The following is a 17,213-nucleotide window of genomic DNA, read 5'->3' as shown; positions in this document are numbered from 1 at the left end:
GGCAGCCTTGGCGGAGTCCAACTTACTGCCAGATATGCGGACCAAACTCTGACTCCGGTCGTACAGGGACCGAACAGCCCGTATAAGGGGGTTCGGTACCCCATACTCCCAAAGCAACCTCCACAGGACCCCCCGAGGGACACGGTCGAACGCCTTCTCCAAGTCCACAAAACACATGTAGACTGGTTGGGCGAACTCCCATGCACCCTCGAGGACCCTGCCAAGGGTGTAGAGCTGGTCCACTGTTCCACGGCCAGGACGAAAACCACACTGTTCCTCCTGAATCTGAGATACGACTTCCCGACGGCCCCTCCTCTCCAGCACCCCTGAATAGACCTTACCAGGGAGGCTGAGGAGTGTGATCCCCCTGTAGTTGGAACAGACCCTCCGGTCCCCCTTTTTAAAAAGGGGGACCACCACCCCAGTCTGCCAATCCAGAGGCACTGTCCCCGATGTTCATGCGATGTTGCAGAGGCGTGTCAACCAGGAAAGCCCCACAACATCCAGAGCCTTTAGGAACTCCGGGCGAATCTCAACCACTCCCGGGGCCTTGCCACTGAGGAGCTTTTTAACCACCTCGGTGACCTCAACCCCAGAGATAGGAGAGCCTGCCTCAGAGAACCCAGATTCTGCTCCCTCATGGGAAGGCGTGTCGGTGGAATTGAGGAGGTCTTTGAAGTATTCTCCCCACCGGCTCACAATGTCCCGAGTCGAGGTCAGCAGCGGCCCATCCCCACTATACACAGTGTTGATGGTGCACTGCTTCCCCCTCCTGAGATGCCGGATGGTGGACCAGAATTTCATCGAAGCCGTCCGGAAGTCTTTCTCCATGGCCTCACCGAACTCCTCCCATGTCCGGGTTTTTGCTTCAGCGACCACCAAAGCTGCATTCCGCTTGGCCAGCCGGTACCCATCACCTGCCTCAGGAGTCCTACAGGCCAAAAAGGCCCGATAGGTCTCCTTCTTCAGCTTGACGGCATCCCTCACCGTTGGTGTCCACCAACTGGTTCGGGGATTGCCGCCACGACAGGCACCAGCCACCTTACGGCCACAGCCTCAGCAATGGAGGTGCGGAACATGGTCCACTCGGACTCGATGTCCCCCGCCTCCCCCGGAACATGAGCAAAGTTCTGTCGGAGGTGGGAGTTGAAACTCCTTCTGACAGGGGATTCCGCCAAACGTTCCCAGCAGACCCTCACAATACGTCCATCCATCCATTTTCTGAGCCGCTTCTCCTCACTCGGGTCGCGGGCGTGCTGGAGCCTATCCCAGCTGTCATCGGGCAGGAGGCGGGGTACACCCTGAACTGGTTGCCAGCCAATCGCAGGGCACATACAAACAAACAACCATTCGCACTCACATTCACACCTACGGGCAATTTAGAGTCCCCAATTAATGCATGTTTTTGGGATGTGGGAGGAAACCGGAGTGCCCGGAGAAAACCCACATATATATATATATACTGTAAATTGTTATAGATAATATATATTTAAAAAAAATATAAAATATATTAAATAAAAAAATTGGTTTTAATACGTTCCATGTTTTTTCACTAAAACATCCTCTGATTACCAAATTTCTCAGTCTTGATTTCAATGATTTTCTTTCAAATTGTCATTTCTAGCCCTTACGTAGACATTACAGTATAGTGGTACCAATGCTGCCAATAATATATATGGATGCTAGTGAGTGAATAACTTATCTTAAAATACATGCTGACATAATGTAAAAAAAAAAAATGTATATATATATATATATATATATATATATACTTTTAATCCAGGGAAATTCGATTATTATTGAATAACTGCCTCTCACCCAAAGTCATGGGCTCCAGCACACCTCCGATCCCAATGAGGATAAGCATTATAGAAGGGGATGGATGAATTTGTATACATGTATGTAATTAATATATTTATATGACATGTTTTTTTTTCACATATGAGGGATTCATCATGGTGGTCATAATAGACTCAAGTGCAGGGAAGCAGGGAACGAAGGCAGAAGTTCAAGGGTATCTCAAAAAGGTTTTATTTCAAAAAAACAACAAACAATGGTAGAGCGTAGCAAGAGCAAAAAAAAAAAGTAAAATACTTAAAGTCCAGGCGGCACGGTGAGCGACTGGTTAGAGCGTCAGCCTCACAGTTCAGAGGACCCGGGTTCAATCCCCGGCCCCGCCTGTGTGGAGTTTGCATGTTCTCCCCGTGCCTGCGTGGGTTTTCTCCGGGCACTCCGGTTTCCTCCCACATCCCAAAAACATGCATTAATTGGAGACTCCAAATTGCCGTAGGCATGACTGTGAGTGCGAATGTTTGTTTGTTTCTATGTGCCCTGCGATTGGCTGGCAACCAGTTCAGGGTGTACCCCGCCTCCTGCCCGATGATAGCTGGGATAGGCTCCAGCACGCCCGCGACCCTAGTGAAAATGGATGGATGGATGGACTTAAAGTCCAAAAAACAGGGTAGAAAGTGAACAACATTTGACAATGGTCGTGACAACGAGGCACACCAGGACAAGGCATGAGTGGCTGGAGGGGGATAAATGGTTGACCGTTGACACAAGGGGGCTGATGAGAGCATGCAGAAATAAAGACAGAACACGCAGACGGGGACACTGATCATCCAAAAAGCAGATTAGCACAAAATCCCAAACAAATGGAAAACGAAATGATCCAATGTCAAAGTGAAGAGACAAAAACTCATCACATCATGAGAGAAAAATACAGGGCTTGAGTTTTTAAATTTGACATACCTGTACAGACGGTAGGTATTTCTTTTTTTACATTTATAAAACCAGTCGTTTGAGAGTTTTACACAATATTAGTAGTTGCATTACATCCATCAATACAAGCCAGCTTCACTGTGCTAACAGGAAGGTTTATGACCAGTATTCGGACTCAATTGTGTATTTCTTGAGTAAAAGTATGGGGGGAAAAAAAGACAATTTAGTAGTAGAATACATCCATGATGCAGAAAGGCACATAACAGAGTGTTTTGAGGTTAACAGCCATCCATCCATTTTCTGAGCCGCTTATCCTCACAAGGGGGAGTGCTGGAGCCTATCCCAGCTATCATCGGGCAGGAGGCGGGGTACACCATGAACTGGTTGCCAGCCAATCACAGGACACATATAAACAAACAACCATTCGCACTCACATTCACACCTACGGTCAATTTAGAGTCTTCAATGAATCTAAATGCATGTTTTTGGGATGTGGGAGGAAACCGGAGTGCCCGGAGAAACCCCACACAGGCACGGGGAGAACATGCAAACTCCCCACAGGCGGGGCCGGGATTTGAACCCCAGTCCTTAGAACTGTGAGGCAGATGCTCTAACCAGTTGTCCACCGTGCCGCCGCCTTGGTAACATTATATTCATATTTGCTTATTCCCTTGCGGTTTTTATTCTACAGGAATTCCTGCATGTTATTTCTCAAACCAAAGGAAGTGGGTAAGAAGCGCAGGTTGCCAGTCCGCACATGTTCTTTCCTCGCTCGATCAGAAAATATCTGAGGGCGGAAAAAAGGACTAAAATGACATGAAAGAAAAAAGAAGAAAGAATGGAGCTGAACAATGTAATACTTACCCGTCCGTTCCCCAGGTGGCACCCCAGGAGTTCTTCACGATCCAATATGGTGTCGCACCGTCATCAACACCGTAACCCACAGCCAGGACGGCGTGATTGACCGAGTCGGCCTTGTTCTTACACAGAGTGCTTAAAAGACAACACGCTTTATATAACTTCATGCAGGGGTGTGAGAAAGGAATTAATGCATTAATATTGCAGTTTGCCGTGTGAAGTGCTCGGCCACCCTAAAGCAGCACTAATACCAGCAGCACTGTAGCAATTGAGGCCTGAGACATGTGACAAGACTGTGTAATGGGAATTTTTTATATATCCATCCATCCATCCATTTTCTGAGCCGCTTCTCCTCACTAGGGTTGCGGGCGTGCTGGAGCCTATCCCAGCTGTCATCGGGCAGGAGGCGGGGTACACCCTGAACTGGTTGCCAGCCAATCGCAGGGCACATCGAAACAAACAACCATTCGCACTCACAGTCATGCCTACGGGCAATTCAGAGTCTCCAATTAATGCATGTTTTTGGGATGTGGGAGGAAACCGGAGTGCCCGGAGAAAACCCACGCAGGCACAGGGAGAACATGCAAACTCCACACAGGCGGGGACGGGGATTGAACCCCGCACCTCAGAACTGTGAGGCTGACGCTCTAACCAGTCGGCCACCGTGCCGCCATTTTTTATATAGTTCTACATTAATCTACATGGAAAAGAAAATTATGTGATAATAATGAAGTCGCAAAAAAATTTGTTGCAAAATGTCAGTAATGGTACGTTGTTGTTGGTAAAAGTCAGTTATTCAGTCAGTGCTGTTTTAATTCCATAATCCTTTTCCATAACTTTTTTGTCACAGTGGATTATGTGCACTTAATACTATTTTACGCATTTTTTCGTAGTGTGACAGCAAAAGAGCAAGAAAACGCAAGTCAGTTATGGATGGAGCATAGCATTTTTCAAGTAGTGTTGGACAATGACACCCTTTTGTATGACTTTGCCTTTTTACACTACAACAAATGATTTAAAATAAAACAATCAATATGTAATTAAATTGTACACAATATAGCGATTACCATTCAGGAATTAAAGGATTTTATGCACACAGTATGTATAGCTCAAAAACATTAGGGAAAAATGCGTAGTTGTGAATATAAGCATCATTTTAGAATACATGGATGCAAATACTACTTAGTAGTCTGGACTGACCAAAACATTAGATACCCTCCCATAACCTAATATGATCTAATAAAAGACATGTATGTCTCAGTATGATTCAGTGCAGTTCTCCAACACTGCAAACTACAACCACAAAAAACATATTGTTAAATTAAAACCTCTCTGAGTGTTCGAAACACAGCATTTCTGTTCAGGCTCTATATGCTATATGCTACCCTTGGGTCAAATTCTTCAGAACTTTAATTTTGACTATCATAGCTATGCAGATGACACACAGTTGTATCTAGCAGTGTCTCCAGATGACTACAGTTCAATTACGGTGTTGTGTCACTGTCCAAAACAGATAAATAACTGGATGAGCCAAAATTTTACTTAAATGAAACCACAACAAAACTGAGATAATTGTTGCTAGCAATAAAGAAAAGAGGATTGCTGTTAGTAAATACCTGGAGTCACTCTCTTTAAAAACCAAAGACCAAGTCCGAAACCTTGGTGTTCTGATAGATTCCGACCTGACTTTCAACAGTCATATCAAATCAATTACTAAAACTGCCTTCTACCATCTGAAGAACATATCCAGAGTGAAGGCTTGCATGTGTCAAGCAGACCAGGAGAAGCTCATCCATGCTTTTATCTCAAGTAGACTTGACTATTGTAATGGTCTTCTGACTGGACTCCCCCAAAAGAGCATTAAACAGCTGCAGCTCGGGTTCTGACCAGAACAAAGAGGTCAGAGCCTATTACTCCAATTCTAAAGTCTTTATACCGGCTCCCAGTCAGCTTTAGAATTTTAAAGCTATGCTAGTGATTATAAATAACTAAATGGTTTAGGTCCTGAATACATAAGAGAAATGCTAATGGAATATAAACCCAGTAGGGCTTTGAGATCGACAGACTCAGGTCAAACAGTGGAGCACAGAATCCAAAGCAAACATGGTGAAGCAGCATTTAGCTATTATGCCGCACACAAATGGAATAAGTTGCCAACAGAAGTGACGTCAGCTCCAAGTGTGAATGTTTTTAAGTTCAGGTTAAAAACTCTTTTTTTTTCCTCATGCTTCTTAGAGGATTTCCACTTTTAAATATTTCTTGCACTGTATGCTGTTTCAATTTTATTTTTATTTTTTTTCTCCCTTTGTTTTAAATGTTTATAAGCTGTTTTTGTCTTTGTTTTTAAATGCTTTTAATCATGTAAAGCACATTGAGTTACCTTGTGTATGAAATATGCCATATAAATACATTTGCTTTGCGTTGCTTTGCTTTGCTTTATTATCCTTGTAAAGTCTGACTTTTCCCCTATTTTTTTCTTGATTTTATTGCATTCACAAATACTATACCAGTACATTTCAAGTTAGAGATTTTTAGCTAACACAAACTAAAACCACGATAATAAATATTAAAAATATACTCCCTCTCTGGCAGGTTCAGACAAATGAGTCTGTATAGACATCGGTTTTCTTGTATTGTTAAAGATTGTGTAGGTGCACCTGAATGAGGTGTCTCACCTGGTATAAACACCGTCTTTATATTGCATGAAGTCGTCGGTCACCTCAAAGCCAAAAGTCACAGGGTTAAGCCGGGCCACGGCGTCCACCATGGCCTGTTCATCATACTGCAGACAGACATATAGTAGGACATTGACTGACAAGTTTAATTCGTCCACTGACCAAGCTCGTGACCTAAATTAGTCAGATATGAAATCAGTTTTTCTTCCATCCATCCATTCGCACTCACATCACATCTACGGGCAATTTAGAGTCTTCAATCAACCTACCACGCATGTTTTTGGGATGTGGGAGGAAACCGGAGTACTCGGAGAAAACCCACTCAAGCACGGGGAGAACATGCAAACTCCACACAGGCGGGGCCGGGATTCGAACCCCGGTCCCCAGAACTGTGAGGCAGATGTGGTGGCATCAGTTTTTCTTATTGAAATGAATTGAAATACCATTGATGAGTTCCAGCCCTTAAAATACTGGAAGTGACTTTTGGCTTTTCCCTCCAGAAAAGACTGGAAAGAAAAAAAAAAAGGTTTTATGAAGTGTAATTACTGTATGTACTCTAGTATTTTGTGCCTTTAAGCGGCGTGGCCTTGTTAGTGACGCCAGGATAGCGTTGCCAACTTGGCGACTTTCTTGCTAAATCTGGCAACTTTCCAACTCCTCTTCATGACTTTTTTTTCCCCTCAAATGCGAGTAACGACAAATCTAACGACTTTTTCAGATGTTTCACTCTGCAGTTAATGCTCTGCCGTGAGCCCCTCCGCTCACACAAACACACAGAGATTAAAAAAATAAAGAAAAATTAAAAGAAGAAACAGCTCACAACCGCTACTTGGTCACAATCCATCGTTCATGTTAATGAGCTAGTCAATAGATTAGGTTCATTCGTGAATGTCACAACCCTCCAGTCTTTTGATCAAATTTGATCATCTAACATTTAACAATGCAGAACAAAATTGATTTCAATTTAAAGAAAACAAATAATTAACAGAAGAAAGTTCATTTGCAATACATTTTTTAAAACTTGATGTTACTCCTTTCTCGTACAGTGCCCATAGAAATAAATTCTGCAAATGAGGATACGACATCATCTAGCGACTTTTGGTAATGTTTAGGACAGCCAATAGCTACTTTCCTTAGTTGGCAACACTTCGCTCGGAGCTGGAGTTAGTTAGGCGATCAAGCGTCTGGGCATGAGTTGGCCGCCTAGAGCAGCTCGCTGGGAGTGTTCTCATTTTGTAACTGGTGTGTGTGACTGTCCTGTTCAGTAAACAGCTGAAAATGCATTGAGGACTGTGACTGTCCTTGCACATGCATCAGCTTACAGTTGCTTCATTCTCTTTTTTCACTTTACTTTTCTGATCCTCGCTGGTAACTAAAATTTTGGCCAGCAACACAAAGCAAAAAAAAAAAAAAAAAAAACGGCAGGTGACAAATCTTAACTTGAAAAATTTGTAAGTTGAGGCATTAGGAATTATCACTGTGCAGTGGTTTGGCAAGGTTATAGTCACAGGGTACACACATACCAATAACCGGGGCCAAATCTGAGCATTTGTCAAAGCTTCTGATCAAAGTCAGTGGTGTGGGTTATGCTTAGAGTTATTTTTCATACTTGATGTGCTAAGAAAATGGTTGCATCGGCAATTGCAAATATTAAACCTATATCAACAATGGACCCCCTTGGTTTTGGCGCGACAGATACCCAATCGGGATACCCGAAGTTAGTTCTATTTCTTCTTCTACTACTCCTCTTCATTCTTTGTATTGAGAATGCCTCTCGTACGTCATTCTTGGTATTTTGACAGACATCTGGTTTGGAAAAGGAGCCTCATGATTGCCTGTGAAGATCATACGTGTGTGTGTGTGTGTGTGTGTGTGTGCTGCGTTGGTTACATCGACTACACCACACACTGCAAGAGCAGTAAAATGACACTTGTCGACATTTAAAAGTCTGTTAAGATGTCAAAAATCTGTGTGTGTCAATTTCGCTTCAGTTGTTCGTTGGAGCTTGTTTGAAAACTCACACTTGTAATGTTGACGACATCGTGGACGAAAACGGCGGCAAGGGCGGGGTCGAAGTGGCAGGTGTCATCCTGAGGTATACAACACAAAAGTTCCTAATTGAGAAAAGTTGTGGAGAACAAACTAGATTAAAATAATACATGATAATCATACATAGCCTTTATAGGGATAGTCCTCTTCTGTCATGAGACCCTTGCTGTACTTGATGTACTCAAACGCCTGACTTGGAAGCCCACTGAAACGAGTGGAGTGTCCCGAGTATAATAAGCACACTGGTACAAGGACCATGACAATTCATTTACAAAAAAATGTAAAAAAAAAACTAACTACCCCATGCATCCTTGATTGTTGAAGCCCTGCGCACAGTCTATCAGCTGCTGCTCCGACTGAAACAACAACACACCCCTTGAAAATAACAGTTCATTTCCATGTCAAAAAAGCTTTATTAGCAAACCTCTGACAAGATATCACATCCCCGAGACAAACCAGGGAAACACAATCTTGAATTTTAAATCAATGTCCATGACAGACCAAAGCTACAGAAAGAAGAAACAGAGCTGAAGTCTTGAATGTTACATGAGCTCCCTTGGTATGCAGAACAAGGCATTTTTTGTGTGTGTGTGCTTAAAAGACAGCTGTATTGTAATATTTGTAACTCTGAGTGGGGTCTTCTGGGCGTATTTATTTTGTATTTTGCTAGCGTTTCCCCACACCTGATGAAAGTTTTCAATTGGGCCCTGCACCATCTGTGTGGGAATATGTATATGTATATATATATATATATTTTTTTTTTTTTCATATAACTTTAAATAGTTGTATAATAATCAAAACAGTATTGAAAGGATTGAAAAAAGACACCACATTGGCATCTTCCAAACTGATGAATAATGTGAAGATGAAGTGAGGTATTTATCATAAAAAGGTTTTACCAGAGATATTAGCTTTTCGGTGGCAATGGCATTCACTGACTCCAAACATCCCGTCGCAGAGAAGGTCCAACAGCTTCCACAGTGACCCTCAACAAGGAACAAATGAATTATTTATCATACGGTCATCATCAAATGAGAAAATTTATCGGTACTTTAAACCTTCTGTAATCAAAGTATGAGAATAACATACCCTTACCCAAAGTGCTATGACCTTACTGTAAAATTATGTAAACAGTATATAATAGTGTAGAAACAATTGGCATATACAGTGGGTGTCAAATGTCTATACACCTTTGTTCAAGTGATAGGTTTTTGTGATATAAAAAACAAGATCAAGATAAATTACTGTATTTCAAAACCTTTTCCATTATTAATATGACCTATAACCTGTACAAGCCAATTGAATTCTTCTAGTAGGCTTTTCCTGTCATTTTATTGTTTTCTAGAAGAAGCCTGAAGGTTTTGTGCTATTTGGATACCCAAAGCATGATGCTGCCACCACCATGATTCTATTGTGTTCTTTTGGTGACTGGTGGTGTTGTGTTAGCGCCAAACAGACATTGGCATTATGGACAAAATCCTTTCATCAACCATGATTCTTTAGAAGTAAAAATCGACTTGAACCTATCTGAAGTTAGCGTGAAGTTGGAAAATGTGTTTTTTCTTTATTTTTTTTCTGAAGCTGCTGATTATTGCTCCAGACTATTCACATCTTTGCTGTGGTACCTGGTTCTTCACTGGTGTCACAAAGTTGCCCTTAGTCCTCCAATCTACAGATTTGGGATAAGGGCCACTCCTGCCGACATGATTCCCCTTAGTGGCCGAGCAGTTCTGCAACACACCACAATCTCGTAATGTTCTTTAACTGCAAATCATTCTGAGTATAAAGAGGAGCATACCTGAGGCTCCTGCAGGAGGAAGAATTTCCTAAATTCTTCAAATGTCATGTCTGAGAACTGGTTCAGGCCCACTAGAATGCAAAGAATGAACCGCTGAGTGTGAATGTCTGCATTTGAATAACTTTATCAAAGCTGTTGGTTTTATTGACGGTACTCGTGAAGGAGTGAGTCTCGGCATTGTGGCCATCAACTATCTTCTTGTTCTCAGTGAAGATGCGGAGGCGACGGAAGTACTCTTCGGTGTCATACACTTTGTTGTGCTGCACAATTTAAAAAGGATACAGAATCGATAAGACTAAGTGTTAATTCTGTACATATTGTAGTATTTACAGTATTGTGCAAAAGGTCACCACTAGCTCTGATGTCACATTTACATGGAAAAGTAAATCACAACAGGACTGATATAGTTACTGTGCCTGTGACATTCTAGTTACAGTATATATGGTCATTGTCAAAAATCTGAATCTAATGGTGACACAAGACATTTTGCACAGTACACATGGTGTGTATACGTACATGTGACATCCACTGTTTGAACTGATAGTCCTCTGACGGAACAAGGAAGGAGCATGTTAGTTAATTCTACTTTAAACTCCCAATTTACCACAATACATGGGCATATACTGACTGTATGTACCGCCACCTTCACTATACTGTATTGTAGCTGTTTTTAACATAAATCTATGTACGAAGATCCAATTTAGAAGTTTTTCCACGACTGTGTGTCTGCTCCTTTATAGGGCCAGGAATCGTATTTGGTCATTTGAAATCGAAATGGAAAGACCTCACTATAGGGCTGTAGACCCATGTGACTTCTCTCAGCCAATTAAAAGGAAAGGTACTGTAGTGATAAGTTTTAATGAAAAAAATAATGTGATATGATTATGGTATTTAATTATAAATAACAATAATCCATCGATATATTCGATTTATACGTACAGTTACAATTTCCTCATAAATAATAGCTACATATTTATAACACATTTATTTTTTAACTAAAATCTTTCAAAAAGAGACTAAAGTTTAAAAAAAGTGTAGTAATATACTACAAGGGTGGTTTCTGGTGGGTCGTAGACAGCTGTTGAAAAATACATTATGTATGATTCAAAAACATTAAATATGTATGAACTGCCTTTTTAAATAAAGGTATGTGTAGCTCTGATGTTGATTCCGCTTTTATACAGTTGTCATCCACCTTAGCTTATGCTCGGGACAGAGGTATGAACAAGTGAAATATCTCATATAATTACATTATCACATTCTGTTACATAAGAATGTAGCTGCAATAATTTTTATTCGTTATTTAAATTTAATTTAAAGGGTTAAAAATGCAAACTTGTATGAGTGCCCTATCTTGAACCACTTACAAGAGTAAAATACAGTCCTTTATATTCAGTTTGGTCATCTCGCATGAAAAGCAGTTTAGCCTCAATGCCCTGCTCAAGCCACATATTGAAAAATATATAGAATTAAATATGACAACTTACCTTCCAGTAAAGACAATGGTTGTAAATAAGCAAAAGCAAACAGGCTGGTGATGAACAACGTTACCAATGTGAGGGCCATGTTTTCCCTCAAAGCATCCAGGCAGCTTTGTGAGCATCACATGACCAAGGCTTCTTTTCCACCCCTGAACAATGCTCCACCTCTGAACATATCCTCCCTTTGACCTGCCCCATACTTGGGTGTGAGAAAAACAAAAACAAAAAAACACTTTCTCCCCCTGAGAAAGAATAAATTTATTCACAAGAGGTAATCAGGAAAGAATACACTTTTTTTTTTTTGTTTGCCCCCCCCCCCCCCAAAAAAAAAAACTGCAAATACTGACTCAAGCTGTTGGCACACAATTGGTCATCATAGCGCTGCGTATTGCAAATATCTCATGTGCCTTTTGGGAGGGCGACTGTGCTGCTAGATATTGATTTGGAACACGTGAAAAAGTGGTACATGCGTGCCACTTAAGCTTCAGGCGCTCGACTATACAAAGCCTGTAAAAATACATATAGAAATATCCCAAGAATAAACACAATTTTACTACTTTATAGGTCCTGCTAAAATATGGCAATAGTCAGGATGTGTTACACTTAGAAGTATCATACGCAGAGGAGTTATTACATTATGCCGTACACAAGGAAAACATGTACATCAGCTTCATTGGCAAAATAGTACAACAAAATAGTTGACAATGTGGCGTGTACACATATAAATATATCCATTTTCATGATTAAGGCTTGAAACTATGATACACTGGCCAAAGAGGGTAATTTTCCATGAAACACTGGGAATTAAACTTGCTACATACATTGCGTTCTGTCCAAAGTGGGAAGAAGCAAAAGCCAAACCGTGTTTTTTCACACATAAAACCAAGTTTACCGTTCGGCAGCTACATGAAACATCCCAACGTTCCATTTGGTAAGCAACCAAGAATACTGTGTGGACCGTATTACCTCATGTAGTGGCTAGGAGTGTTTTATTCAACTGGCAACTGTTAGGGTAAGGCATTAATTAGGGCGATGACTTTGGCTAATAAAAATACATCATATATTGCCATTGTTCAGTGAAAAGCGTATCAGAAGCTAACAACGTTGCTCATGCTAATGTGTGCGTCCAACAAAGCTCAGTGCAGCCCTGCTTACGTTGGGATTTGACATGATAGTGTTTTATCCCTTGAACCCCAACTTGAAAATGAATGACGCTTGCATGCATCCACCACTGGTAAATTTGGCATACCATACCAAAAAAACAAAAAAAACAATCAACAACTCACAAATATTGGCTAACCAGTACATGCTTTTCTTTGGTACAGTATATACAGGACTTAACAAATGTAGAAATTATATTTCTTAATGTTAAAATATAATTATGCACCGGTACTTATTTCTGAATTTCAAAACTTACAGTAAAAAAAAAAAAAAAAAAAAGAAACAAAAATGTTAAGCATGTAATTATTTCTTAAGATGTCAAATTATAGTTCGAAATTTTTTTTGTAGAATGTTATGCTTGATTCATTTCTGACTTCTCAGAAAATGCACTTCGTAATGATGGATGCTCTCCTCTCATTTTCATGTCAGGTGGTGTAATAAATTTGTCCGGAACTGCTTTTCGGACACTACTCAAGTGTGTTTGTTCACATGGAATATATACACTCTAAATTCCCAGGGTACATCTGAAGACAACAGGGTTTAAAACCAATCTCTGTCCACATGAAAGTACATTACTTGGCTAGTAATTAGCCAGTACAATTGTTTAAAAACACTGGAGTTATTGCATGACAATAAATCATGACACATAAGGCAATAATGACATTAGATGCGTTTTCTTTCTTCTGTTAAGTGGTTAAAAATCTATTTCAAATGACACAAGCCAAAAATGTTTTCCAAAGTCTGCATTTGCATGTGGATGAAAGGCCAAATGCATAGAAAAATCAGTATTTTTAGAAAATATCTGTGGTTGAAACCAGATGTTTAAAAACACTATATAAAAAGATAATTTTTTTTCCCTCACTGTCTGACTTTTACTGTTTTAGGTCAATTAGGATAACCACACTTATTTCTATTTGCTAAATGCCAGAACAAACAGGGAAGGATTTTTTGGGGGACACATTTTCATTACGCTCTCCAAAGTCAGAAGTTTACACACAGTAAGATGACTATGCCTTTAAACAATTTTGGAAAATCAAGATGAAGATGTCACGTCTTTGGAAGCTTCTGATAGTTTTATTTACAACGTTAATTAGAGACATAACCTGTGGATGTACTGTATTTGAAGGAAAACCTGAAATACACTGCTTCTTTGTGTAACATGGTGGGAAATTGCAAAGAAATTAGCTAAGATATAAGGAAGAATATTGTGGACTTGCACAAGTCCGGTTCATCCTTGGGTGCAATTTCCATATCCCTGAAGGTGCCATTTTCATCTGTCCAAACAATTATATGCAAGTATAAACACCATGGTAATGTTCAACCATCCTTGTGCTCCGGCCGGAGATGGGTTATGTCCCAGAGAGGAGCATGCTTTGGTCCGAAATGTGCATATCAACCCCAAAACAAAACAAAAAGACCTTGTGAAGATGCCGGCTGAAAGTGGTAAGAGTGTGTCATGATTCACAATGAAACAAGTACTATGCGGAAATAGGCTGAAAGGCCAAGTCATTACTCTAAAAGAAACATAAAAAAAAAAAAGCCATATAGCAGTTCACACATGCACACAGGGACAAAGACCCTAATTTTGGGAGACATGTCCTGTGGTCTGACAAAACTAAAATTGAGCTGTTTGGCCATAATCAAAATTGTTATGTTTGAAGGGAAAAGGTGGAAGCTCGCAAGCCTGAGAATACCATCCCAAACGTGAAATATGGGGGTGGCAGCATTATCTTTTGGGGTTGTTTTTCCCAAGGAGGGACTGGTGCACTTCACAAAATAGATGGCATCATGAGGGAAGAATGTGGAAATACTGAAGCAACAGCTCAAGGCATCAGCCAGAAAGTTAAAACTTGGACGATGACCCGACGCATACTGCCAAACTGGTTACAAAGTGGCTTCAGGATAACAAAGTCTCAATCTCAATCTGATCTCAATCCAATTGAGAATTCATGCACAGACCTGAAAAGCCATATGTGAGAAAGGTGGCCTAGAAACTTACTAGAAATTCAGTTACACCAGTTCTGTCAGGAGGAACGGGTCAAGATTCCTGCCAACTATAGTGTGAAGCATGTGGAAGGAGATTCAAAATGTTAGACCCAAGTTTACAGGCAATGGTAACAAATACTAATGAAATTTATGTAAACTTCTGGCTCTAAAAAAGGGATGAGAAATTGCCTGGAAAAATCCACTCATTATTCTGGCATTTAAAAAATAGAAATAATTTTGGTAATCCTAATTAACCTAAAACAACAAATGTTCAGTCTGATTTTGAGTCAGAAAGTGAGAAAAAAAGCATACAGTACATGTATTTTTAAATAGTGTATGAAAACATCTGGTTTCATCCATATGTTCATTTGAACATTCTTACTGCACAACCCACTGTAAATGTCAATCTACAGGTGCCATGTCTGCTGTGCAGCTGAGTGTGCATATTGTAACACATGGTTTTACCAAATGCCACAGTAAAGATAAATACAGCAACTTGGCGGTACCCATTTTTTCTTTGTGGGAAGGGAAAAGGGCAAATCTAATTGGAGGTGCGGCAGTCATTTATTCAAGCGGACTATTTACTGTGGGATGGTGTCTATCAAAACGGAGGCCACTATCTGAGGAAATATGGTAACTCAATTTTTCGGCATTCAGTCCATTTATAGTCATTTCTTTTGTAAATGTAATAAAGGCTCATGCAATTATTAATACTGCACTGGTATTGATCATTGATTTGATGATCACTTCAGGACACCTCGTTAAAAAGGCAGCTGTATTTTTAAGGCAAAACTTTTATTTGGGGACGTAAAGGCAACTGATCAAATCTTGGATTTACACTGCGTGGTTCAAATGACAAAATTCCGATTTCTTTGCTCTCAAGTGACGTATAGAAAAGAATATCGGAATCGGGCCTATTCTAAATGCGATAAACTCTGATACGTATTGGATGTGAGTACACCGTAAAAGCACAAATTGTATATACTGTACCCCAATGCAAGCTCCACATTATTGAAATCCGTTGATCGTTGACATATGCACACCTGCGTCTGCTCAAACAATAACAACAACAAAAAAACCTTAAAAACACCTGTTGGAAATCTAAACTACAGCAAATGCATAGACAATTAAATACAATCTCAATACAGTATGCTACATTAGAGGAGATTAATTATGCAAAATAATTGTCAGTGGAGAAATGTGGAGGTTACCCTCATTTAAATCAATGGGAAGAATAGGCTCAGGCCAACTAAATGCTATGTAACGTTTACCCATCCATTTTCTGAGCCGCTTATCCTCACTAGTGTCACGGGAGTACTGGAGCCTATCCCAGCTATCTTCGGGCAGGAGGCGGGGTACACCCTGAACTGGTTGCCAGCCAATCACAGGGCACACATAAGCAAACAACCATTCGCACTCACATTCAAACCTATGGGCAATTTAGAGTCTTCAATCAACCTACTAAGCATGTTTTTGGGATGTGGGAGGAAACCGGAGTGCCCGGAGAAAACCCACGCAGGCACGGGGAGAACATGCAAACTCCACACAGGCGGGGCCGGGGATTGAACTCTAACCAGTTGTGCACCGTGCCGCTTGTAACGTTACATTTTTAAAAATTATTATTAATGCATTATTGTTTACTTCAATGTCACTGCCCAGTGTTGACGCTTGTGGGGTTATTTGCATACAATTTGGGCGCATGCAGTTTTTTTCATTCATTCCATCATTGCAAACAGAGCCAAAGTGGATATGTGCCATTTGAAATGTATTACGACTAAAAGGAAATCTGATGTACTGTAGGCATTAAATCGGAATTGTACACTTGGACCTGCAGTGTATATCAAGCCTAAAATATGTGAATTATCACATTGTTATACTCTCTCGTCTGTTGAAATAATAATCAAAGTGTAAATAAGTCCATAAATAATATATACTCTGTCAACTATATGAATAAAACCTCTGTGGGTGTCTACTTAGCCTGTATATTTGACATTGAGGAGAAAATACTAGGAGGGCACAGCCTATGTTGTCTAATACAAATGATAGCATATATACATTATAATAGAATATAACGGTCCTGTACACTTCATATGAAAGTTGAACAAGCCTCTTCACGATGACATTTTGGGTTCGATTCTCAAGGACGCTTCGTACAGACTCTCCTCGTCCAGCACGGAGCTGTTGTCTAGCAAGTACCTTGCCACCTATGACAACAACAACAAAATGTGTAATTATGTCTGTTAATTGAGTATAGGCAAAACACAAGCAGCACAGACATGTCTCGTTTAGGGCTCTACATTCAAGTAGATTCTGCTCAACTCAGCATCTACTCTCCTGTCTGCTTTGACTTGGATTTTAGATGAGTTCAATTAGATTTTGATGTAAAGTTTGTACTGTTTGTGCTATACTGACAGCTTTCCCATTTCCTCTTTTAGATTAAGAGGGCAAATAAATATGGGCTTTAATGCCAAAAATGAACTTTAT

General features: G+C 40.4%; 2 protein-coding genes across 3 annotated transcripts in view; both read right to left on the bottom strand.

The window, feature by feature from the left end:
• Window positions 1-2,007: 2,007 nt before the first annotated feature.
• ctsh (cathepsin H) lies at window positions 2,008-11,872 on the bottom strand. The gene is made up of 12 exons (XM_061765738.1): window positions 11,589-11,872; window positions 10,618-10,649; window positions 10,256-10,361; window positions 10,102-10,172; window positions 9,929-10,033; window positions 9,203-9,289; window positions 8,604-8,659; window positions 8,427-8,508; window positions 8,276-8,344; window positions 6,255-6,361; window positions 3,586-3,714; window positions 2,008-3,508 (listed from the first exon to the last, which is right to left on the bottom strand). The coding sequence occupies exons 1-12, from the start codon at window positions 11,665-11,667 to the stop codon at window positions 3,433-3,435; spliced, it is 999 nt and encodes a 332-aa protein (XP_061621722.1). The 5' UTR covers window positions 11,668-11,872; the 3' UTR covers window positions 2,008-3,432.
• A 249-nt stretch (window positions 11,873-12,121) lies between these two features.
• LOC133474247 (ras-specific guanine nucleotide-releasing factor 1-like) overlaps window positions 12,122-17,213 on the bottom strand; it is a 53,538-nt gene continuing 48,446 nt past the window's right edge. For both annotated transcript variants that reach the window (XM_061765735.1, XM_061765737.1), the window contains one exon: window positions 12,122-16,933. In XM_061765735.1, the coding sequence (XP_061621719.1) occupies window positions 16,841-16,933 (93 nt within the window). In that variant the 3' untranslated portion in view covers window positions 12,122-16,840. The remainder of the gene's footprint in view (window positions 16,934-17,213) is intronic.

The sequence above is a fragment of the Phyllopteryx taeniolatus genome, chromosome 2 (genome assembly GCF_024500385.1).
Source record: "Phyllopteryx taeniolatus isolate TA_2022b chromosome 2, UOR_Ptae_1.2, whole genome shotgun sequence".
Lineage (NCBI taxonomy): Eukaryota > Metazoa > Chordata > Actinopteri > Syngnathiformes > Syngnathidae > Phyllopteryx > Phyllopteryx taeniolatus.
Note: the sequence above shows the minus strand (reverse complement) of the source record. Positions and strands in the feature narration are given on the sequence as shown.